This window comes from Hyperolius riggenbachi, chromosome 3, assembly GCF_040937935.1.
Source record: "Hyperolius riggenbachi isolate aHypRig1 chromosome 3, aHypRig1.pri, whole genome shotgun sequence".
NCBI classification, from domain to species: Eukaryota; Metazoa; Chordata; class Amphibia; order Anura; family Hyperoliidae; genus Hyperolius; species Hyperolius riggenbachi.
Window position 1 is genome coordinate 53,762,008 of NC_090648.1, and position 20,739 is coordinate 53,782,746.

The 20,739-nt window shown below is 47.7% G+C and overlaps 1 protein-coding gene across 1 annotated transcript in view; it reads right to left on the reverse strand.

The window, feature by feature from the left end:
• Window positions 1–20,739, reverse strand: part of LOC137562609 (A.superbus venom factor 1-like) — a 554,872-nt gene that overhangs the window by 503,945 nt on the left and 30,188 nt on the right. Inside the window, exon 3 of the mRNA XM_068274112.1 lies at window positions 11,048–11,210. Within this exon, the coding sequence (XP_068130213.1) occupies window positions 11,048–11,210 (163 nt within the window). The remainder of the gene's footprint in view (window positions 1–11,047; window positions 11,211–20,739) is intronic.

Genomic DNA, 20,739 nt, shown 5'->3' on the forward strand with positions numbered 1-20,739 from the left:
CACTGGCAGTAACCCTCCTCCTCCCAAGTCCATGCAGGCAAGGACAGGACGCTCCAGCGATCTCAGGGTGATGTCGGACATGCGGACCTTCTTTAGTCCAACTCCTCGCCATAGTCCTTCGGGATCCACCCTCCACCAATGCCTGGACTGGCAGGTAGCCGACTACCTGGCCTTGAGTGTGGATGTAGACACTGCGAAAAGCGACGATGAACCCTTGGACTACTGGTTGCGCAGGCTTGACCTGTGGCCAGAGCTGTCCCAATTTGCCATACAACTTCTCTCTTGCCCTGCCGCAAGTGTCCTGTCAGAAAGGACCTTCAGTGCAGCTGGAGGCATAGTCACTGAGAAGAGAAGTCGCCTAAGTCACGACAGTGTTCAGTACCTGACCTTTATCAAAATGAATGAGGAATGGATCACGGAGGGCTACTGCATGACCGAAGACTAAGTCAGTCACCACACACAGCATCTCTGCCTGTAGGCCGCTTGCCCTCTCCGCCACCACTAACAGGGTCTAGGACTCTAGGCGGATTCCTGAATTTTTAAGGCCGCTGCTAGCAGCGACCGCTACACTAATTTTTCTGGTGCGTGTACATTCCTGCCTAATTTTTCTGGCTGCAATGCGGGCGGCTGCAACAAAAAAAAAGGCATGTACATGTGCCCATCCCCCTTCGTGATCATTACCTTGCCGCGGTGAAGGGGCTTGCGTATCACAATGAAGCAATGACCATCGGCTATTTGAGTGTCTCAGGTGGGGGTGGGACACAAAAGATAATAAGGTTGTTGCTTCATTGTGGTCAGACCAAATTTGATCAGCTGGACAGTCACTGTTGTTCTATCATTGAGCTACCACAGCCCGGCGACCATATGAGCTTGAAAACCGCCACGGCCTACACTCTCGCCACGGTGCGCACCAGTCCAGCACGGCCGTCACTACGCAAACAGCTGTTTGCGGTGCGTTACACAGTGAGTTTGGTGCGTCAGTGTGAAGCAGAACTCTAGTTACACTCCCTGATTGATGTATACACATGCAAGATGTTTAAAAGCACTTTAGGCCTGCAATTTAGCATTCAGTGTGATTTCTGTCCTTAAAACGCTGCTTTGCATCACATCCAGATTTTTCCCCGGGACTTTGGGCATGTATCCCACTCCGCCATGCACCCCTCCAGGTGTTAGACCCCATGAAACATCTTTTCCATCACTTTTGTGGCCAGCATAATTTTTTCTATTTTTCAAAGTTCACATCCCCATTGAAGTCTATTGCGGTTCGCAAACTTTTCCACAAACCGAACCTTCTGCAAAGGTTCGTGAACGGGGTTCGCGAACCGAAAATCGGAGGTTCGCGACATCTCTACGCAGGTATGGATATCTACGCCCCTTTTTCCATCCTTTCCCCACCAGGGGAGTAGATATCCGCACCTCCCGTCGCTACCTTCGCTGTCCGCGCTCCCGCTCGTTCGTGCACGCGCTCCCGCGCTCATGCATGCCGCCTGTCGGTCACCCGGAGATCAATGAATGGGAAAAACCGTTCCCGTTCGTTGATCTAAGCCCCCCAGCAATGATCGGCTGCTTCTATGAGGAGCAGCGCAATCATTGTGAAAAGAAAAAAGTTTCCCAGCCTCACTTAACTTCCTGTAAGCGTCCTTCTGACGCTTACAGGTTGCATGAACAAAATAGTACTGTGGCCATCTTGTGGTCAAATAGTAAAACTACACCCAAAAGCATTTTTCATATACAAATACATTGTTTTACACTATAAAGTAACTCATTACCTCCAACACTCCCCAATTTTTATTTTTTTTTGTAATAAAAAAAAATCAATTACAATAAAAAAAAATACATAAATAAATACAAATAAAATATTGTCGCCAAACATTGTGATAGGGACATCATTTAAATGGTGTAATAACGGGACAAATTGGCAAATACATTTCATGGATTTTAATTACAGTAGCATGCATTATTTAACCACTTGAGGACCTAGGGCTTTCTACCCCTTAAGGACCGGCCACTTTTTTTCCATTCAGACCACTGCAGCTTTCACGGTTTATTGCTCGCTCATACAACCTACCACCTAAATGAATTTTGGCTCCTTTTCTTGTCACTAATAAAGCTTTCTTTTAGTGCTATTTGATTGCTCCTGCGATTTTTACTTTTTATTATATTCAGCAAAAAAGACATGAATTTTGGCAAAAAAATGATTTTTTTAACTTTCTGTGCTGACAGTTTTCAAATAAAGTAAAATTTCTGTATACATGCAGCGCGAAAAATGTGGACAAACATGTTTTTGATTAAAAAAAAACCCATTCAGCGTATATTTATTGGTTTGGGTAAAAGTTATGGCGTTTACAAACTATGGTGCAAAAAGTGAATTTTCCCATTTTCAAGCATCTCTGACTTTTCTGACCCCCTGTCATGTTTAATGAGGGGCTAGAATTCCAGGATAGTATAAATACCCCCCAAATGACCCCATTTTGGAAAGAAGACACCCCAAAGTATTCACTGAGAGGCATAGTGAGTTCATAGAAGATATTATTTTTTGTCACAAGTAAGCGGAAAATGACACTTTGTGAGAAAAAAAAAAAAGTTTCCATTTCTTCTAACTTGCACCAAAAAAAAATGAAATCTGCCACAGACTCACCATACCCCTCTCTGAATACCTTGAAGGGTCTACTTTCCAAAATGGGGTCATTTGTGGGGTGTGTTTACTGTCCTGACATTTTGGGGGGGGTGCTAAATTGTAAGCACCCCTGTAAAGCCTAAAGGTGCTCATTGGACTTTGGACCCCTTAGTGCAGTTAGGCTGCAAAAAAGTGCCACACATGTGGTATTGCCGTACTCAGGAGAAGTAGTATAATGTGTTTTGGGGTGTATTTTTACACATACCCATGCTGGGTGGGAGAAATATCTCTGTAAATGACAATTTGTTAATTTTTTTTACACACAATTGTCCATTTACAGAGATCTTTCTCCCACTCAGCATGGGTATGTGTAAAAATACACCCCAAAACACATTATACTACTTCTCCTGAGTACGGCGATACCACATGTGTGGCACTTTTTTGCACCCTAACTACGCTAAAGGGCCCAAAGTCCAATGAGTACCTTTAGGATTTCACAGGTCATTTTGAGAAATTTCGTTTCAAGACTACTCCTCACAGTTTAGGGCCCCTAAAATGCCAGGGCAGTATAGGAACCCCACTAATGACCCCATTTTAGAAAGAAGACACCCCAAGGTATTCCATTAGGAGTATGGTGAGTTCATAGAAGTTTTTATTTTTTGTCACAAGTTAGTGGAAAATGACACTTTGTGAAAAAAACAATAAAAATCAATTTTCCGCTAACTTTTGACAAAAAAAAAAATCTTCTATGAACTCACCATACTCCTAACGGAATACCTTGGGGTGTCTTCTTTCTAAAATGGGGTCATTTGTGGGGTTCCTATACTGCCCTGGCATTTTAGGGGCCCTAAACCGTGAGGAGTAGTCTGGAAATCAAATTCCGCAAAATGACCTGTGAAATCCTAAAGGCACTAATTGGACTTTGGGCCCTTTAGTGCAGTTAGGGTGCAAAAAAGTGCCACACGTGGTATTGCCGTACTCGGGAGAAGTAGTACAATGTGTTTCGGGGTGTATTTTTACACATACCCATGCTGGGTGGGAGAAATACCTCTGTAAATGACAATTTTTTGATTTTTTTACACACAATTGTCCATTTACAGAGTTATTTCTCCCACCCAGCATGGGTATGTGTAAAAATACACCCCAAAACACATTGTACTACTTCTCCCGAGTACGGCGATACCACATGTGTGGCACTTTTTTGCACCCTAACTGCGCTAAAGGGCCCAAAGTCCAATGAGTACCTTTAGGATTTCACAGGTCATTTTGCGGAATTTGATTTCCAGACTACTCCTCATGGTTTAGGGCCCCTAAAATGCCAGGGCAGTATAGGAACCCCACAAATGACCCCATTTTAGAAAGAAGACACCCCAAGGTATTCCGTTAGGAGTATGGTGAGTTCATAGAAGATTTTTTTTTTTTTGTCAAAAGTTAGCGGAAAATTGATTTTTATTGTTTTTTCACAAAGTGTCATTTTCCACTAACTTGTGGCAAAAAATAAAATCTTCTATGAACTCACCATACTCCTAACGGAATACCTTGGGGTGTCTTCTTTCTAAAATGGGGTCACTTGTGGGGTTCCTATACTGCCCTGGCACTTTAGGGGCCCTAAACCGTGAGGAGTAGTCTGGAAATCAAATTCCGCAAAATGACCTGTGAAAACCTAAAGGTACTTATTGGACTTTGGGCCCTTTAGCGCAGTTAGGGTGCACAAAAGTGCCACACATGTGGTATCGCCATACTCGGGAGAAGTAGTACAATGTGTTTTGGGGTGTATTTTTACACATACCCATGCTGGGTGGGAGAAATAACTCTGTAAATGGACAATTGTGTGTAAAAAAATCAAAAGATTGTCATTTACAGAGGTATTTCTCCCACCCAGCATGGGTATGTGTAAAAATACACCCCGAAACACATTAGTACGGCGGTACCACATGTGTGGCACTTTTTTGCACCCTAACTGCGCTAAGGGGCCCAGAGTCCAATGAGTACCTTTAGGCTTTACAGGGGTGCTCACAATTTAGCACCCTGCCCACTTGCCAGGACAGTTAACAAACCCCACAAATGACCCCATTTTGGAAAGAATACACAACAAGGTATTCCATGAGGGTAATGGTAAGTTCATTGAAAATTTTATTTTTTTGTCACAAGTAAACGGAAAATGACACTTTGTTAAAAAAAAAAATAAAAAAAAAAATTCTGCTAACTTGTGACAAAAACTAAAATCTTTTATGAACTCACCGTGCACCTCACATAATACTTTAGGGTGTCCTCTTTCCAAAATGGGGTCATTTGTGGCGTCTGTCCTGGCATTTTAGGGTCTCTGCAATCATTACATGTATGGCCAGTATTAGGAGTTTCTGCTATACTCCTTATATTGGGTATACAAGTAATGCACTCTGGGCTGAAAGGAAAAATGAACGGCAAACATACCTTGCTCCACATCAATGGCAGATCTTCCTCCACATCAATGGCAGTGATAACCTCAGGAGAGAGACACCCCATGCCACCCTGCACTCAGGGTGAGCCACCAACTTATGTGACTGGGCCTCAGAACTTTAGTATACAGCATTATGCCTGTAGGATACAGCAATATGCCTGCCAATAGAGATGACTCTGTGTGGCATTAAAGCATCATCATAGGCCCAAATCACATATAAACCGGGGGTGTCCACACTCAAGGGAAATTCAAACATGCCGTCTTATATCGCCAACCCAGGACAGATCAGCAATATCAAGCATGGAAACCGATCCTTCTTCCGACTTTTATGCTTACCCGTTTGGTTTTCAAGCTTACCTCTCCTCTCCCTGCGACAATGTGCAAAAGACCACTGAGTGTGTGCCTACTCCTGTGTCTGGAGTTCCCTAGGTTCTAATAGTGTACCTGCTCGTGGTACCTCTCAAAACACGGCCCTACGCATAGGCCAGGCTGGTCAGGACAGCGGGGACAATAAAAATTGGTGTCATTCCTTCTTCCAGTCCTGCTGCAGACACGACAACGTTTTCTTCGGATGCGTTGACCTGGGGCACACGGAATCTGATAGGCGTAATGCCTACCATGCAGTCGGCTAGTTGCATCTGGGGGGGGGGGGGGGGGGGCCTGGCACCTCCTGGATACAGGATGTCCAGAATGATCTGTTCCTGAAATTGGAGGAAAGATCCAGTTCTCCCAGCCTTACTGTAGAGAACAAAGCTGTTGTAAACTGCCAATTGAATCAGATAAAAAGACACTTTCTTATACCAGCGTCTTGTTTTCCGGGTAATTAAATAGGGCGCTAACCTCTGGTCATTGAAGTCCACCCCTCCCATGTTGACATTATATTCGTGGACGACAAGGGGCTTTACAATGACCTTAGTTGCCCGTTGAATTTGGACTGTCGTGTCTGTGTGAATGGTGGACAGAAAGTAAACGTCCCTCTTGTCCCTCCATTTCACCGCGAGCAGGTCTTCAGTACGCAAGGCGGCCCTCTGCCCCCGTTCAAGTCTGGTGGTAACGAGCCGTTGGGGGAAGCCCTGGCGACTAGGCCGCGCAGTGCCACAGCATCGGATTCCTTCTAACTTTAAGTGCTGAAAGAGGGCCACACTTGTGTAATAATTGTCCACAAAAAGATGGTACCCCTTCCGGAACAAGGGTGACACCAAGTCCCACACAACCTTTCCACTGCTCCCCAGGTAGTCAGGGCATCCGACCGGCTCCAATTTTGAGTCTTTTCCCTCATAGACCCTAAAACGACATGTATAGCCTGTGGCCCTTTCACAGAGCTTATACAGTTTCACCCCATACCGGGCGCGCTTGCTTGGGATGTACTGTTTGATGCCAAGGCGCCCGGTAAAGCGTAAGAGGGACTCGTCTACGCAGATGTTCTGTTCAGGGATATTATGGTAGAGAACAGAGGCGCCAAAAGGATAAAAACAATATTTAAAAGTTTTAAAATTATTGCTTAGGAGGCAGTGGTGGACTCACCTCCCACAAGCACACACAACAACTGTGTATTCACAAAAGGGACATTTATTGGTATACTCCAAATAAGGTCGCAACGCGTTTCGCAGGTCAAACCCGCTTCATCAGGCAATTACAGGAAGGAGCACACAACAGCAGTATGTCCAGATAGCACCTGGCACCAGGTGCTATCTGGACATACTGCTGTTGTGTGCTCCTTCCTGTAATTGCCTGATGAAGCGGGTTTGACCTGCGAAACGCGTTGCGACCTTATTTGGAGTATACCAATAAATGTCCCTTTTGTGAATACACAGTTGTTGTGTGTGCTTGTGGGAGGTGAGTCCACCACTGCCTCCTAAGCAATAATTTTAAAACTTTTAAATATTGTTTTTATCCTTTTGGCGCCTCTGTTCTCTACCATAATACTGATTGTATCCACCTTTGGTGGAGGGGGATACCCCTTCTTGTTTTTCAAGCCTACAGAGAGCGACTTCTTATTCCTGAGTGAGGACAGGCTAATCTCCTCACCTGCCTATACAGTGGTTGCCTGGAGGTAACCCTGGTTTGTGAGTATACAATTCATACTCTTTCTAATTATCCAATTACCTTGACATACTACACCATATCGGGCTCTCGGTTCTTCTCTTCTTCATGTTCAGGGATATAAGCATCTGCAAATGTTGAGGACAGGTGGTCTATGAGGGGCCGAATTTTGTGGAGCCGGTCATAAGCAGGGTCTCCCCTTTCATGACAGGTTTCGTCGTCGTTGAAGTGCAGGAAGCACAGGATGGACTCAAATCGTGTCCTGGACATGGCAGCAGGGTACAAGGGAACATGATGTACTGGGTTCGTAGACCAATACGCCCGCAATACATTCTGTTTCATTAGTCCCAAGTGAAGGATAAGGGCCAAAAAGATTTTAATGTCGGAAACTTGGACTGGTTTCCACCCGAAAGGCTGGGCATACATGCTCTCCGGGTGCTCGGTGATGAATTGTGTGGCTTTACGGTTGGTCTCAACCACAATTAAGTCCAAGAGAACCTGGGTGATGAACAGCTGCAAAAAGTCTAGGGCCGTTCCTAGATGAGCTGTCGCCACCTGGACTCCAGACTGGGCAGTGAAAGGGGGCACTACGGGTGCGGCGGAATCAGGGGATTGCCAATCTGGTTGTGCCAGCACCTCTGGGAGTCTATGGGTACTACGGGCCCGTCTTCTTCTTGGTGGCTGCGACGGGGGTACTACTGCACTTGCCACCGTACCAGTTTCGACTTCCATGCTGACGCTCACCACTTCGCCAGGGTCTACAGAAGTACTGGTACCAAGTCCAGGAGATGCTGCGCTGCTGGTGCCTGCCTCACCAAGAAAACTATCAACAGCGCTAGCACCACCCTGCTGCCCTTGAGGCGGATCCTGCGCCACCTGCGGTCTAACGACTTGGGGTCTGGTACGCCTGGCTCTAGCCGGGACCATAGCCTCGTCATCACTTTCGGTCAGGGAACCACTGCTTTCTACAGGTTGAAATTCGGACCCGGAAGATTCGACGGATGATTCTTCCCAAAAGAACTCATCCGACTGGTCCATGTACCTGTATACCTCGTCATCGGAAAGCCCCCTTCTTGCCATTGTGGATTGCTAAATTTATGGGGTTTTCCTCTGAGACTACCCAGAAAAAAAGAGCACCTACCTAGCAAAAAGGGAGTATTTGAGAGGTATTGGGGTTGGTGGGAAGTGGGGTCTCAGAGGCAATCAAACAATCACGGGACAATCAAATACAATTACAGCACAATCGACTCCAATCACAGCACAAGCAAATCTGATGCACTCGGAAGGTGGTGGTTGGGTGTGGTGGGGGGGAGGGTAGGGTTGGTGTGGTGGGGGGGGGGGTTGGGTGTGGTGGGGGGGAGAGTAGGGTTGGGTGTGGTGGGGGGGAGGGTTGGGTGTGGTGGGGGGGGAGGGTTGGGTTGGGTGTGGTGGGGGGGGGAGGGTTGGGTTGGGTGTGGTGGGGGGGGGGGGGGAGGGGGGGGTTGGGTGTGGTGGGGGGGGGAGGGGGGGGTTGGGTGTGGCGGGAAGTGGGGTCTCAGAGGCAATCAAACAATCACGGGACAATCGAAGCCGATCACGGGACAATCAAATACAATCGCAGCACAATCGAATACAAGCGCAGCACAATCAAATCTGATGCACTCGGAAGGTGATGGGGGGTGGTGGTGGGGTGGGGGTTAGTGGGAAGTGGGGTCTCAGAGGCAATCAAACAATCACGGGACAATCGAAGCCAATCACGGGACAATCAAATACAATCGCAGCACAATCGAATACAAGCGCAGCACAATCAAATCTGATGCACTCGGAAGGTGATGGGGGGTGGTGGTGGGGTGGGGGTTGGTGGGAAGTGGGGTCTCAGAGGCAATCAAACAATCACGGGACAATCGAAGCAGATCACGGGACAATCAAATACAATCGCAGCACAATCGAATACAAGCGCAGCACAATCGAATACAAGCGCAGCACAGTCAAATACAATGCACTTGGACGGTGATTAGGGGGGGGGGGTCTGAGGGCGATTTGAGGGGGTGGGGGGTTGATCAGGAGCCCGCACGGGGCAGACTGAGTCCTGATCTGATGAGAGGCAGACACAGGGGGTTACTGATCAAAGATCAGTTAGTGATCGCTGGGGAGGACAGATGTAAACAAAGAGCAGGGGATGTAATCAGGAGGGGGGTATGAGGGCAATCGAGGGCCTGGGCAGGTGATCGGTTACCCCGCGGGGCAGTTAGGGTCTGCTCTGATGGGTGGGGGTGCTAAGGGGTGATGGACAGGTGATAGACAGGGGATCAGAGGGGGATCAGGGGGTAAGGTAGCTGTATACAGATGTATACAATATACAGGGGGGTAGTCTGGGATGGGGTCTGGGGGTGATCTAAAGGTAGGGGGGGGGGATCAGGGGTGACTAGGAGGCAGTTAGGGACCTAAACTAAGGGGCAGCGTCGCTAGTTAGTGGCAGGTGGGGGGGGGGTGGGGGTTTTGCAGGGGTGCAAGGGTGCTAGGCAGGGGTCTGCTGGGGTGATCAGGGGGGGTATGAGGCCTGGGGTGGGTGATCAGGTAGGCTGAGGGCAAAAACAACAGTGTGCTGAGTTACTTACAAAGTGCTTCCTCCTCGCTAGTGGTCTCTGCAACAATGAGACCACGAGGCGAGGAGGAAGCACGTATAAGGCACTTTGTTTACCTAACAAAGTGCCTTATACATCCTGATTGGTTGCTTTTACGGATTCCTCCGCTCGCCGGCTCTGCTAAGTGGCCGGCGAGCAGAGGCAAAATGCCGGGCTTCCGACTCCCGGCGGAGGATCGCGTCACTGATGACGCGATCGCTCCGCCCATGCCCCTACACGGACCGCCGCCAATTGTCAATACGGCGGTCCTTGCGGGGTCCACTTCCCGGCCGCCAATTGTATATACGGCGGTCAGGAAGTGGTTAAAAACTATAATGTTCGAAAACTGAAAAATAATGATTTTTTCCTATTTTCCCATTAAAACACATTTAGAATAAAATCATTTTTGGCATAATGTCCCACCTAAAGAAAGCCTAATTGGTGGTGAAAAAAACAAGATATAGTTCATTTCATTGTGATAAGCAATAATAAAGTTATAGACGAATGAATGGAAGGAGCGCTGAAAGGTGAAAATTGCTCTGGTGTTTCAGGGGTAAAACCCCTCAGTTGTGAAGTGGTTAAACCATAGTAAGCAAGTAATAAAAAAAAAAAAAATTGATAAATTGATGATAATACTTTTTCACCTACTTTTGGTACTTCTTCAATCTTCAATTGCAAAGTGCTTAAAGAGAACCTGAACTGAACTAAAGTGGACCCAAATTAAAAATATAAGATTTCAGAAATAAAATCTATTTTCTAAATTATAATAATAAATAGCAGCCTTTTTTCAGCTGCATGATGACAAATATAAAATATTTTACATTTATTGGAGAAACCCCTCCCTTTCATTCAAATTGCCAGTGTCCAGCAAAGGAGGAATTGCTAATGGCTGCCACCTGTATAACCCTAGTTCTGAAAAGAGAAGGGTGAAAAACAGGCACTGAAATGCTCATAGGCTTGAAGGAGTGTTTATTTATCTTTGTATGTGTCAGAGTGGTGCAACTAAATATTTTGAATTAAAAAAATGTTTGGTTTGGGTGCGCTTTAAGACTGTGATTATACACCTTGAAAAAGGGGGTAAAATTGTGGGAGTACGGCTGGGACACGGTTGTCCTGTACTAGTGGTGGAGATTCCAATGTATGCAAACACCCCCCACCCACCCCTTCCTTTCTACTGCCCAGAGTGCAGACACATAAAGAGGCTTCTGTAGGCAATCGGGCATTCAGGATCTGAAGGTTTGGGTGTCATCATCTGAGGCGTAATAGAGTGACAGAGGGGGAACAATTTTGACATTGCACTTAATATGTAAACTTATCCTGTAAGGTGTGCCAGTGCTTGTTTACCTTTTGATCCCGGCGTGTAGATCGGTTTGTCGGTCTGTATGAAGATATATCCAGTTTGAAAGGACATCAGAACAACCTTCTCCAACTTGCAGGATTCATAATTTACAATGATGGAGACAAACTGTTTCTTCTGTGTATCCTTGTCCAATTTAGTTGAGGGAATCTGCAGGAAATCCGGACAGAAATAGATAAAAAGGGTAAATATTGTAAAGCCGTTCTCACACTGCAAACCATTGTCAGTGGTGTGGTGCACCCGCTACACCCAGAGCCGGGACAAGGTCCTCCAGCACCCAAGGCTGAGACACCAAAGTGCGCCCCTCCATCCCTGCCACCCAAGCCTTCACACACTGATTGCTATTAGACTAAGAGGCGCCACAGGGCCCACAACCTCCCCAACACCTTAATATCTAGTTATCTGGCTTGCAGTCACTGCCATGTATCCCTTTTTCTTATTTCTTTCTGCTTCAAACACAATTAGGAATGACAGCTGAATGAATTCTGCGCCCCCTCCTACACTGTGCCCTGAGGCTGGAGCCTCTCCAGCCTATGCCTCGGCCCGGCCCTGGCTACACCACATTGCCAAAAACATGCCTTTGTAGGTATGCGCGTTTATTCGTGTTTATTGATAATGAGGGTGCAAACAACCACTATAAAACAGGCTCTCTAGCGCTCACTTCCTGTGGCTGGAATACATACTGCAAGCTAAGAAGCAGTATGTTTCGATACAGAGCGCATCTCCTGTATGGGGGTTGTCGACAGGGTTGCTCGGATACGAGTGATCACAATCACGACTCTTACTACTTTCAAATAGGTCATGATCGTGATCACGGATAGAAACAAAATACTGATTCGAATGTGGTTTCGAGTTGCAATTCCGCATTGAGGCTACCTTCCCACCAAGACTATGCGTTTTAGGGGACGTTATGGTCGCATAACGTGCCCCTAATGCAATGCATGGTGGTGTTGAAGTTGGACATCAGATTGAGCTGCGTTATGCAGCTCTCAAAGCAGCCGCTCCAGGTTAGTGATAGGAAATCCGGATCTTTTTAAAGAATCAGATCATTTGAATCGGATCATTGAAATGATCCGGGTCTTTGAACCGAATCATTTGAATCATTTTACTAGGGACGCAGACAGGATGAAATGACTAGCAGGACAGGACTTTCCCTGCACTGTACATTCTGTATGTTCCTGTTTCTTCCAGACAAACATCCACTGTGAACCGAATCTTTCATTGTGATGATCCGGATGATTCGACTCACAAAAAAGATCCAGATCAAATGAACGATTCGTTCATGATCCAGACAACACTACAGTCCCACCAGGAGTCTCTGCAGTGCAGTGAATATTAATTAGCCATGTGGCTGGCCGCGGATGAGGAGGGGAGACCTCCTCCTCCAACATTACTGAGCATGTGCAAACAGTCTAACGTGGCTTAGCCCAGTATAACGTACAGCATACAGCACTTTGTTTAAACGTGCTGCTCTACAATGTAACGCAGCGTGTGCACTGTGAACCAGCACATTGATTTTACAGTGCTGTGAGTTAGGCTGCATTACTGACTGCTGTAATGTGGGACTTTAACGTCTCACTGTGAAACCAGCCTTAATCTGAAATCACAACAAGTCAGAATGACGAATGGCCTTTAAATTGCTTTCAAACCTTGTTTTACATGAAATGATGCATCATGTTTTTTTTTATTAAAAATAGCAATTATATATGTGGGAAGGTCTATAATCTATAAAAAACACACACACACACGTTTGGGCAACCTTGTTAATCGACACGATTTTCCTGTATAAATCGTTGGTTGTTACAATAAAAAATGTCAGTTAAATATATCATACAGGAGACACATACACAGTGATATTTGAGAAATGAAATGAAGTTTATAGGATTTACAGAAAGTGCACAATAATTGTTTAAATAAAATTAGACAGGTGCATAAATTTGGGCACTGTTGTCATTTTATTGATTCCAAAACCTTTAGAACTAATTATTGGAACTCAAATTGGCTTGGTAAGCTCAGTGACCCCTGACCTACATACACAGGTTAATCCAATTATGGGAAAGAGTATTTAAGGGAGTCAATTGTAAGTTTCCCTCCTCTTTTAATTTGCGCTGAAGAGTAGCAACATGGGGGTCTCAGAACAACTCTTAAATTACCTGAAGACAAAGATTGGTCACTATCATGGTTTAGGGGAAGGATACAGAAAGCTGTCTCAGAGATTTCAGCTGTCTGTTTCCACAGTTAGTAACATATTGAGGAAATGAAAGCCCACAGGCTCAGTTCAAGTTAAGGCTCGAATGGCAGAACAAGAAAAATCTTGGAGAAATAGAAGGAACTAATGGTGAGAACAGTCAGAGTCAACCCACAGACCAGCACCAAAGACCTACAACATCATTGTTACAAACCTGAACGGAGAAAGTGGGATTGATCGCAGTTTGCAGCAACACAAACACTGAGGCAGGGAAATACTGTGCAAAAATGTTTATTAACAATCGTGCATACAATACTATGTAAATTAAATGCAACTGCATGCATAACAAACTATGTACCAACAAGGTCCTGCGGGGCTGTTTTGCAGGAGGTCGCATGCGCCAGTGTTGCTCGGATACCTCATTAACCTATTCGAGTTTGGTCGAATTCGGATAGTAAACTATCCGAATTCACTCGAAGTTCAATATCCGATGTAATCGAATATCCGATTCGACCTCGGATATCCAACGTCACTATCCGAGTCTGTATTCGAGTAAAATATTCGAGCTGGCCTTAAATAGCTTGTAAAACTTGTATTGGAGGTCAATGATGCATGAAACCACCTTTTTATGAAGAAAAACATCAAGTGATTATGTGGTGATGTAGTAGTTATAAAAAAAGGGTCTCAAAAAAAGTAAATTAACTTCATGAAAAGTGTTTGCATGAGAAGGTGTGTCCAAAATGGGTGTTGGAAGTCTTCATTTATGTCGTCTTCATCTTCTTCTTCTATATCTTCTTCTTCTTCTTCTATATCTTCTTCTTCTATATCTTCTTCTTTTTCTTCTTCTTCTATATATTCTTCTTTTTCTTCTTCTTCTATATCTTCTTCTTCTATATCTTTTTCTTCTTCTATAGCTTCTTCTTCTTCTTCTTCTATAGCTTCTTCTTCTTCTTCTTCTTCTTCTATATCTTCTTCTATATCTTCTTCTTCTATATCTTCTTCTTCTTCTATATCTTCTTCTTCTATATCTTCTTTGTCTATATCTTCTTCTTCTTCTTCTTCTATATCTTCTTCTTCTTCTATATCTTCTTCTTCTTCTATATCTTCTTCTTCTTCTATATCTTCTTCTTCTTCTATATCTTCTTCTTCTTCTATATCTTCTTCTTCTTCTTCTTCTTCTTCTATATCTTCTTCTTCTTCTTCTTCTTCTTCTTCTTCTTCTTCTATATCTTCTTCTTCTTCTTCTTCTTCTTCTTCTATATCTTCTTCTTCTTCTTCTTCTATATCTTCTTCTTCTTCTTCTTCTTCTATATCTTCTTCTTCTTCTTCTTCTTCTATATCTTCTTCTTCTTCTTCTTCTTCTATATCTTCTTCTTCTTCTTCTTCTTCTTCTTCTATATCTTCTTCTTCTTCTTCTTCTTCTATATCTTCTTCTTCTATATCTTCTTGTGGTAAAACACAGACATCAGCAGGAGTAGGAAGTAGTTGCAGCTATTGTAGTTTAGTGGTAATAGCTGGTAGGAGAGTGCGTGGCAGCAGAAAATAGTTCTTCTTCTGTTCTCCCTGGCAGTGATAGCAGCACACAGACAGCAGAAGCTCAATGCAGCTACAGGAGGAGGAGTAATGTGTGTCAGGCAGTGTGATGTGACTGACATAATAGGCCCTGGGTCCTAGCGGTGGTACCAGGGCCGTAAATGAACATCATGAGGTTCCAGACAGCGGTCGTGAAGCCCACATTGTGTCCAATACACAATTGGGACAGCACAGTTTTCAACCCGGACACCTCTAAAATAATTACAATTTTTTTTTTAATTCAAAATAATGCAGCTATTGTTGAGCGTAATAGCTGGTGGCGCATGGGCAGCAGCACCTTGTAATGTGTTCCCTGGCAGTGGAGAGGAGACACAGACAGCAGGAGGAAATATAACAGCAGGCAGCGTGAGGAGGATAAGTGTGTGTGGCAGACTGGCATTTGGCAGCAGGCAGGAGGGCAGGCAGCGAGACATAGTAGGCCCTGGGTCCTAGCGGTGGTTCCAGGGCCGTACATACACAGCATGAGGTTCCAGACAGCGGTCGTGAAGCCCACATTGTGTCCAATACACAATTGGGACAGCACAGTTTTCAACCCGGACACCTCTAAAATAATTACAATTTTTTTTTGTTTTTAAATTATTGCAGCTATTGTTGAGCGTAATAGCTGGTGGCGCTTGGGCAGCAGCACCTTGTAATGTGTTCCCTGGCAGTGGAGAGGAGACACAGACAGCAGGAGGAAATATAACAGCAGGCAGCGTGAGGAGGATAAGTATTTGTGGCAGACTGGCATTTGGCAGCAGGCAGGAGGGCAGGCAGCGAGACATAGTAGGCCCTGGGTCCTAGCGGTGGTTCCAGAGCCGTAAATACACAGCATGAGGTTCCAGACAGCGGTTGTGAAGCCCACATTGTGTCCAATACACAATTGGGACAGCACAGTTTTCAACCCGGACACCTCTAAAATAATTACAATTTTTTTTTTAAATTATTGCAGCTATTGTTGAGCGTAATAGCTGGTGGCGCTTGGGCAGCAGCACCTTGTAATGTGTTCCCTGGCAGTGGAGAGGAGACACAGACAGCAGGAGGAAATATAACAGCAGGCAGCGTGAGGAAGATAAGTGTGTGTGGCAGACTGGCATTTGGCAGCAGGCAGGAGGGCAGGCAGCGAGACATAGTTGGCCCTGGGTCCTAGCGGTGGTTCCAGGGCTGTACATACACAGCATGAGGTTCCAGACAGCGGTCGTGAAGCCCACATTGTGTCCAATAAACAATTGGGACAGCACAGTTTTCAACCCGGACACCTCTAAAATAATTACAATATTTTTTTTTTTTTAATTATTGCAGCTATTGTTGAGTGTAATAGCTGGTTGCGCTTGGGCAGCAGAACCTTGTAATGTGTTCCCTGGCAGTGGAGAGGAGACACAGACAGCAGGAGGAAATATAACAGCAGGAAGCATGAGGAGGATAAGTGTGTGTGGCAGACTGGCATTTGGCAGCAGGCAGGAGGGCAGGCAGCGAGACATAGTTGGCCCTGGGTCCTAGCGGTGGTTCCAGGGCCGTAAATACACAGCATGAGGTTCCAGACAGCGGTCGTGAAGCCCACATTGTGTCCAATACACAATTGGGACAGCACAGTTTTCAACCCGGACACCTCTAAAATAATTACAATTTTTTTTTTAAATTATTGCAGCTATTGTTGAGCGTAATAGCTGGTGGCGCTTGGGCAGCAGCACCTTGTAATGTGTTCCCTGGCAGTGGAGAGGAGACACAGACAGCAGGAGGAAATATAACAGCAGGCAGCGTGAGGAAGATAAGTGTGTGTGGCAGACTGGCATTTGGCAGCAGGCAGGAGGGCAGGCAGCGAGACATAGTTGGCCCTGGGTCCTAGCGGTGGTTCCAGGGCCGTACATACACAGCATGAGGTTCCAGACAGCGATCGTGAAGCCCACATTGTGTCCAATAAACAATTGGGACAGCACAGTTTTCAACCCGGACACCTCTAAAATAATTACAATATTTTTTTTTTTTTTAATTATTGCAGCTATTGTTGAGCGTAATAGCTGGTGGCGCTTGGGCAGCAGAACCTTGTAATGTGTTCCCTGGCAGTGGAGAGGAGACACAGACAGCAGGAGGAAATATAACAGCAGGCAGCGTGAGGAAGATAAGTGTGTGTGGCAGACTGGCATTTGGCAGCAGGCAGGAGGGCAGGCAGCGAGACATAGTTGGCCCTGGGTCCTAACGGTGGTTCCAGGGCCGTACATACACAGCATGAGGTTCCAGACAGCGATCGTGAAGCCCACATTGTGTCCAATAAACAATTGGGACAGCACAGTTTTCAACCCGGACACCTCTAAAATAATTACAATCTTTTTTTTTTTTTTTAATTATTGCAGCTATTGTTGAGCGTAATAGCTGGTGGCGCTTGGGCAGCAGAACCTTGTAATGTGTTCCCTGGCAGTGGAGAGGAGACACAGACAGCAGGAGGAAATATAACAGCAGGCAGCATGAGGAGGATAAGTGTGTGTGGCAGACTGGCATTTGGCAGCAGGCAGGAGGGCAGGCAGCGAGACATAGTTGGCCCTGGGTCCTAGCAGTGGTTCCAGGGCCGTAAATACACAGCATGAGGTTCCAGACAGCGGTCGTGAAGCCCACATTGTGTCCAACACACAATTGGGACAGCACAGTTTTCAACCCGGACACCTCTAAAATAATCACATTTTTTTTTTGTTTTTAAATTATTGCAGCTATTGTTGAGCGTAATAGCTGGTGGCGCTTGGGCAGCAGCACCTTGTAATGTGTTCCCTGGCAGTGGAGAGGAGACACAGACAGCAGGAGGAAATATAACAGCAGGCAGCGTGAGGAGGATAAGTGTGTGTGGCAGACTGGCATTTGGCAGCAGGCAGGAGGGCAGGCAGCGAGACATAGTTGGCCCTGGGTCCTAGCGGTGGTTCCAGGGCCGTAAATACACAGCATGAGGTTCCAGACAGCGGTCGTGAAGCCCACATTGTGTCCAATACACAATTGGGACAACACAGTTTTTAACCCGGACACCTCTAAAATAATTACAATTTTTTTTTTTTTAAATTATTGCAGCTATTGTTGAGCGTAATAGCTGGTGGCGTTTGGGCAGCAGCACCTTGTAATGTGTTCCCTGGCAGTGGAGACACAGACAGCAGGATGAAATATAACAGCAGCAGCAGCAGGTGTATGTGTGTGTGCCAGTCGCCACCTCATGTACCCCTCTCGCCGACAACAGGGGCCATGAATTCGCCTTCCACCCAAGCCTGGTTCATTTTGAGAAACGTCAGTCTGTCCACAGACTTGTGAGACAGACGAGATCGCTTCTCAGTGACGACTCCACCGGCTGCACTGAAGCAACGCTCTGACAGTACGCTGGAAGGGGGCAGGAGAGCACTTCCAGGGCGTACTGCGCAAGCTCGCTCCAGATCGGCAGGTGCTTGACCCAATACTCCATGGGATCAACAGGGGCCACGCTGTCAAGCCCGCTGAAGGACCCCATGTAGTCAGCCACCATGCGGGTCAAGCGCTGCCTGTGACTGGAGAAGGATGCTGCTGCAGGCACCTCCTCTCTAGTCCTTGGCAGCTCTACACTCATGTAGAGCTCTTGGGTCAGAGACAGCAGGTCTGTGGTGCGCGAGCGCTTGCTGCTGGTGGATGCAGGCACCTGCTGCTGCCTCTGGGCTGGCTGGACAGTGGGGGTGGATGTCTGAGGGAAGGCTTCCTCCAAGCGCTCAACAAGGGACAGCTGCAAATCCCTCATTTGTTGCGCACTGTCTCCTCCTGCAGGCAGGAACTGGCTGAGCTTCCCCTTCAGACGTGGGTCCAGCATCATGCAGATCCAGATGTCCTCCCTCTGCTTCATCTGGATCACCCTTGGGTCCTTGCGCAGGCACCTCAGCATGTGCGCTGCCATTGGGAACAGTCTGGCCACGTCTGTTGGCACATCATCGGCAGCCCCAGAGCCGACATTGCTGTCCTCCTCTGCCTCCTCCACCTCATCCTCTCTCCACCCCCGCACCAGTCCAGCTGCGCTCTGCTGCTCCCCCTCATCAGCAGCAAGGTCAGGGACCTCCACCAACTCCGAGCCCTCCTCCTCAGAGGTGGCCTGTGAAGCTGCCTGCAGCTCCTGCTGGTCCAAGGCTGCCGCTCCCTCTTCCACCAGTGCATACAGGGCCCTGTCCAGCACACACACCAAGGGGACCCACTCGCACACCATTGCATGGTCCCTGCTTACCATGTTGGTGGCCTGCAGGAAGGGTGCAAGGACTGTGCACACCTGCTGCATGTGCCCCCAGTCCTCCGTGGAGATGATGGACGGGAGGTTGGTGGCGGCACGCCCAGTTGCAGTGAGGGAGGCAACTGTTGCTCATGCAACGTACTGGCTGACAGCCTGCCTCTGTTCAACCAGATGCTCCAACTTCGCCAGGGTGGAGTTCCAGCGAGTTGGAACATCGAGCATGAGCCGGTGCTGTGGCAGGTGCAGCTCCTTCTGCACCTCTTCCAGGCTCGTCACGGCTGCAGGCGAGTGCCGGAAGTGACGCACAACCTTCCTTGCCACCTCAAGGAGTCGGTCCATCCACTGGTAGGTCCGCAGGAACTTTTGGACTACCAGGTTCAGGACGTGCGCCAGGCAGGGGATGTGGGTCAGGTCTCCCCTGCTGATTGCAGCAACCAGGTTTGCCCCATTGTCGGACACCACCTCTCCGACTCTGAGGCCTCTGGGGGTAAGCCAATTCCTCTCCTGCTCTCGGAGTTTGGCCAGGACGTGGTTCGCCGTCAGTTTGGTCTTCCCCAGGCTGACCAATTCCAGCAGCGCTTGGCAGTGGCGGGGATTCACGCTGCTGCTGAGGCGGGGGGTTTGGCCTGGTGTGGCGGAGGATGGAAGCGGATCAGAGGAACCTGCTGCTGTTCCGTTGACCCTGCATGGTGACACCACCCACTGCGTTGTTGGTGCTGCTGCTGCTCTGACAGTGCCCGATGCTGCTCCCCCCTCCTCACCCCCTTCCACCAAGCTGACCCAATGCGCGGTGTAGGACAGATAGCGGCCTGTCCCAAAGCGGCTGCTCCATGAGTCCATGGTGACGTGGACCCGTTGACCCACCGCGTGCTCCAGCCCTCTCCCGACATTGGCCATCACAGAGCGGTGAAGTGCAGGGATGGCCGTGCGTGCAAAAAAATGTCGGCTGGGGATTGACCAATCGGGGGCTGCACACATCAGGAGTGCATGCATGTCGCTCCCCTCCTGCACAAGGGAATAAGGCAGGAGTTGGGAGCACATGGCCCGTGCCAGCAAGCCGTTCAGCTGACGCACACGACGGCTGCTGGGAGGCAGAACCCTGACCACCCCCTGGAAGGTGTCGCTGAGCAGGGTCTGGCGAGGTCTTTTGCTGGCACGGGAAGCAGTGGAGGGAGCAGAGGAGGCCACTGAGGACTGGCTGCCAGAACAGGCCTCAGTGTCGGCGGCAGGAGTTGCAGAGGGTGGAGGAGCAGTGCGTTGCTAACGCACTCCTGCTGCCGACGGCTTCGCTGTGGTGGCGGGTCTGCCACTGCCAGCTTCCTTCAACTTCACGAACTCCTCATGCTCGTGAAAGTGTTTCCCTGCAAGGTGGTTGACCAGAGAGGTGGTGCCAAATGCAGAGGGCTCCTTCCCTCTGCTGAGCTGCTTGCGGCACTGGTTGCAGGTGGCATACTTGCACTCCAAATATGGAAGGGTGAAAAAATTCCATATTGGGGAGGTGAAGTTGCCCCTTCGGCTGGAAGGTGCTGCTGCCGCTGGTCTCCCTGTGGTGGTTGGGGAGGGGGGGGGGGGTTCTTGGTGCGGCTGGTGGTGGCACTGGCAGAACTCGTCTCCTGATCAGCACACTGTGTGGCCTGCATACCACGCCCACTTGTGATCCTGCCCATGCCTGCGATGCTGATCCTTCTAGCAAGGCCCGCAGA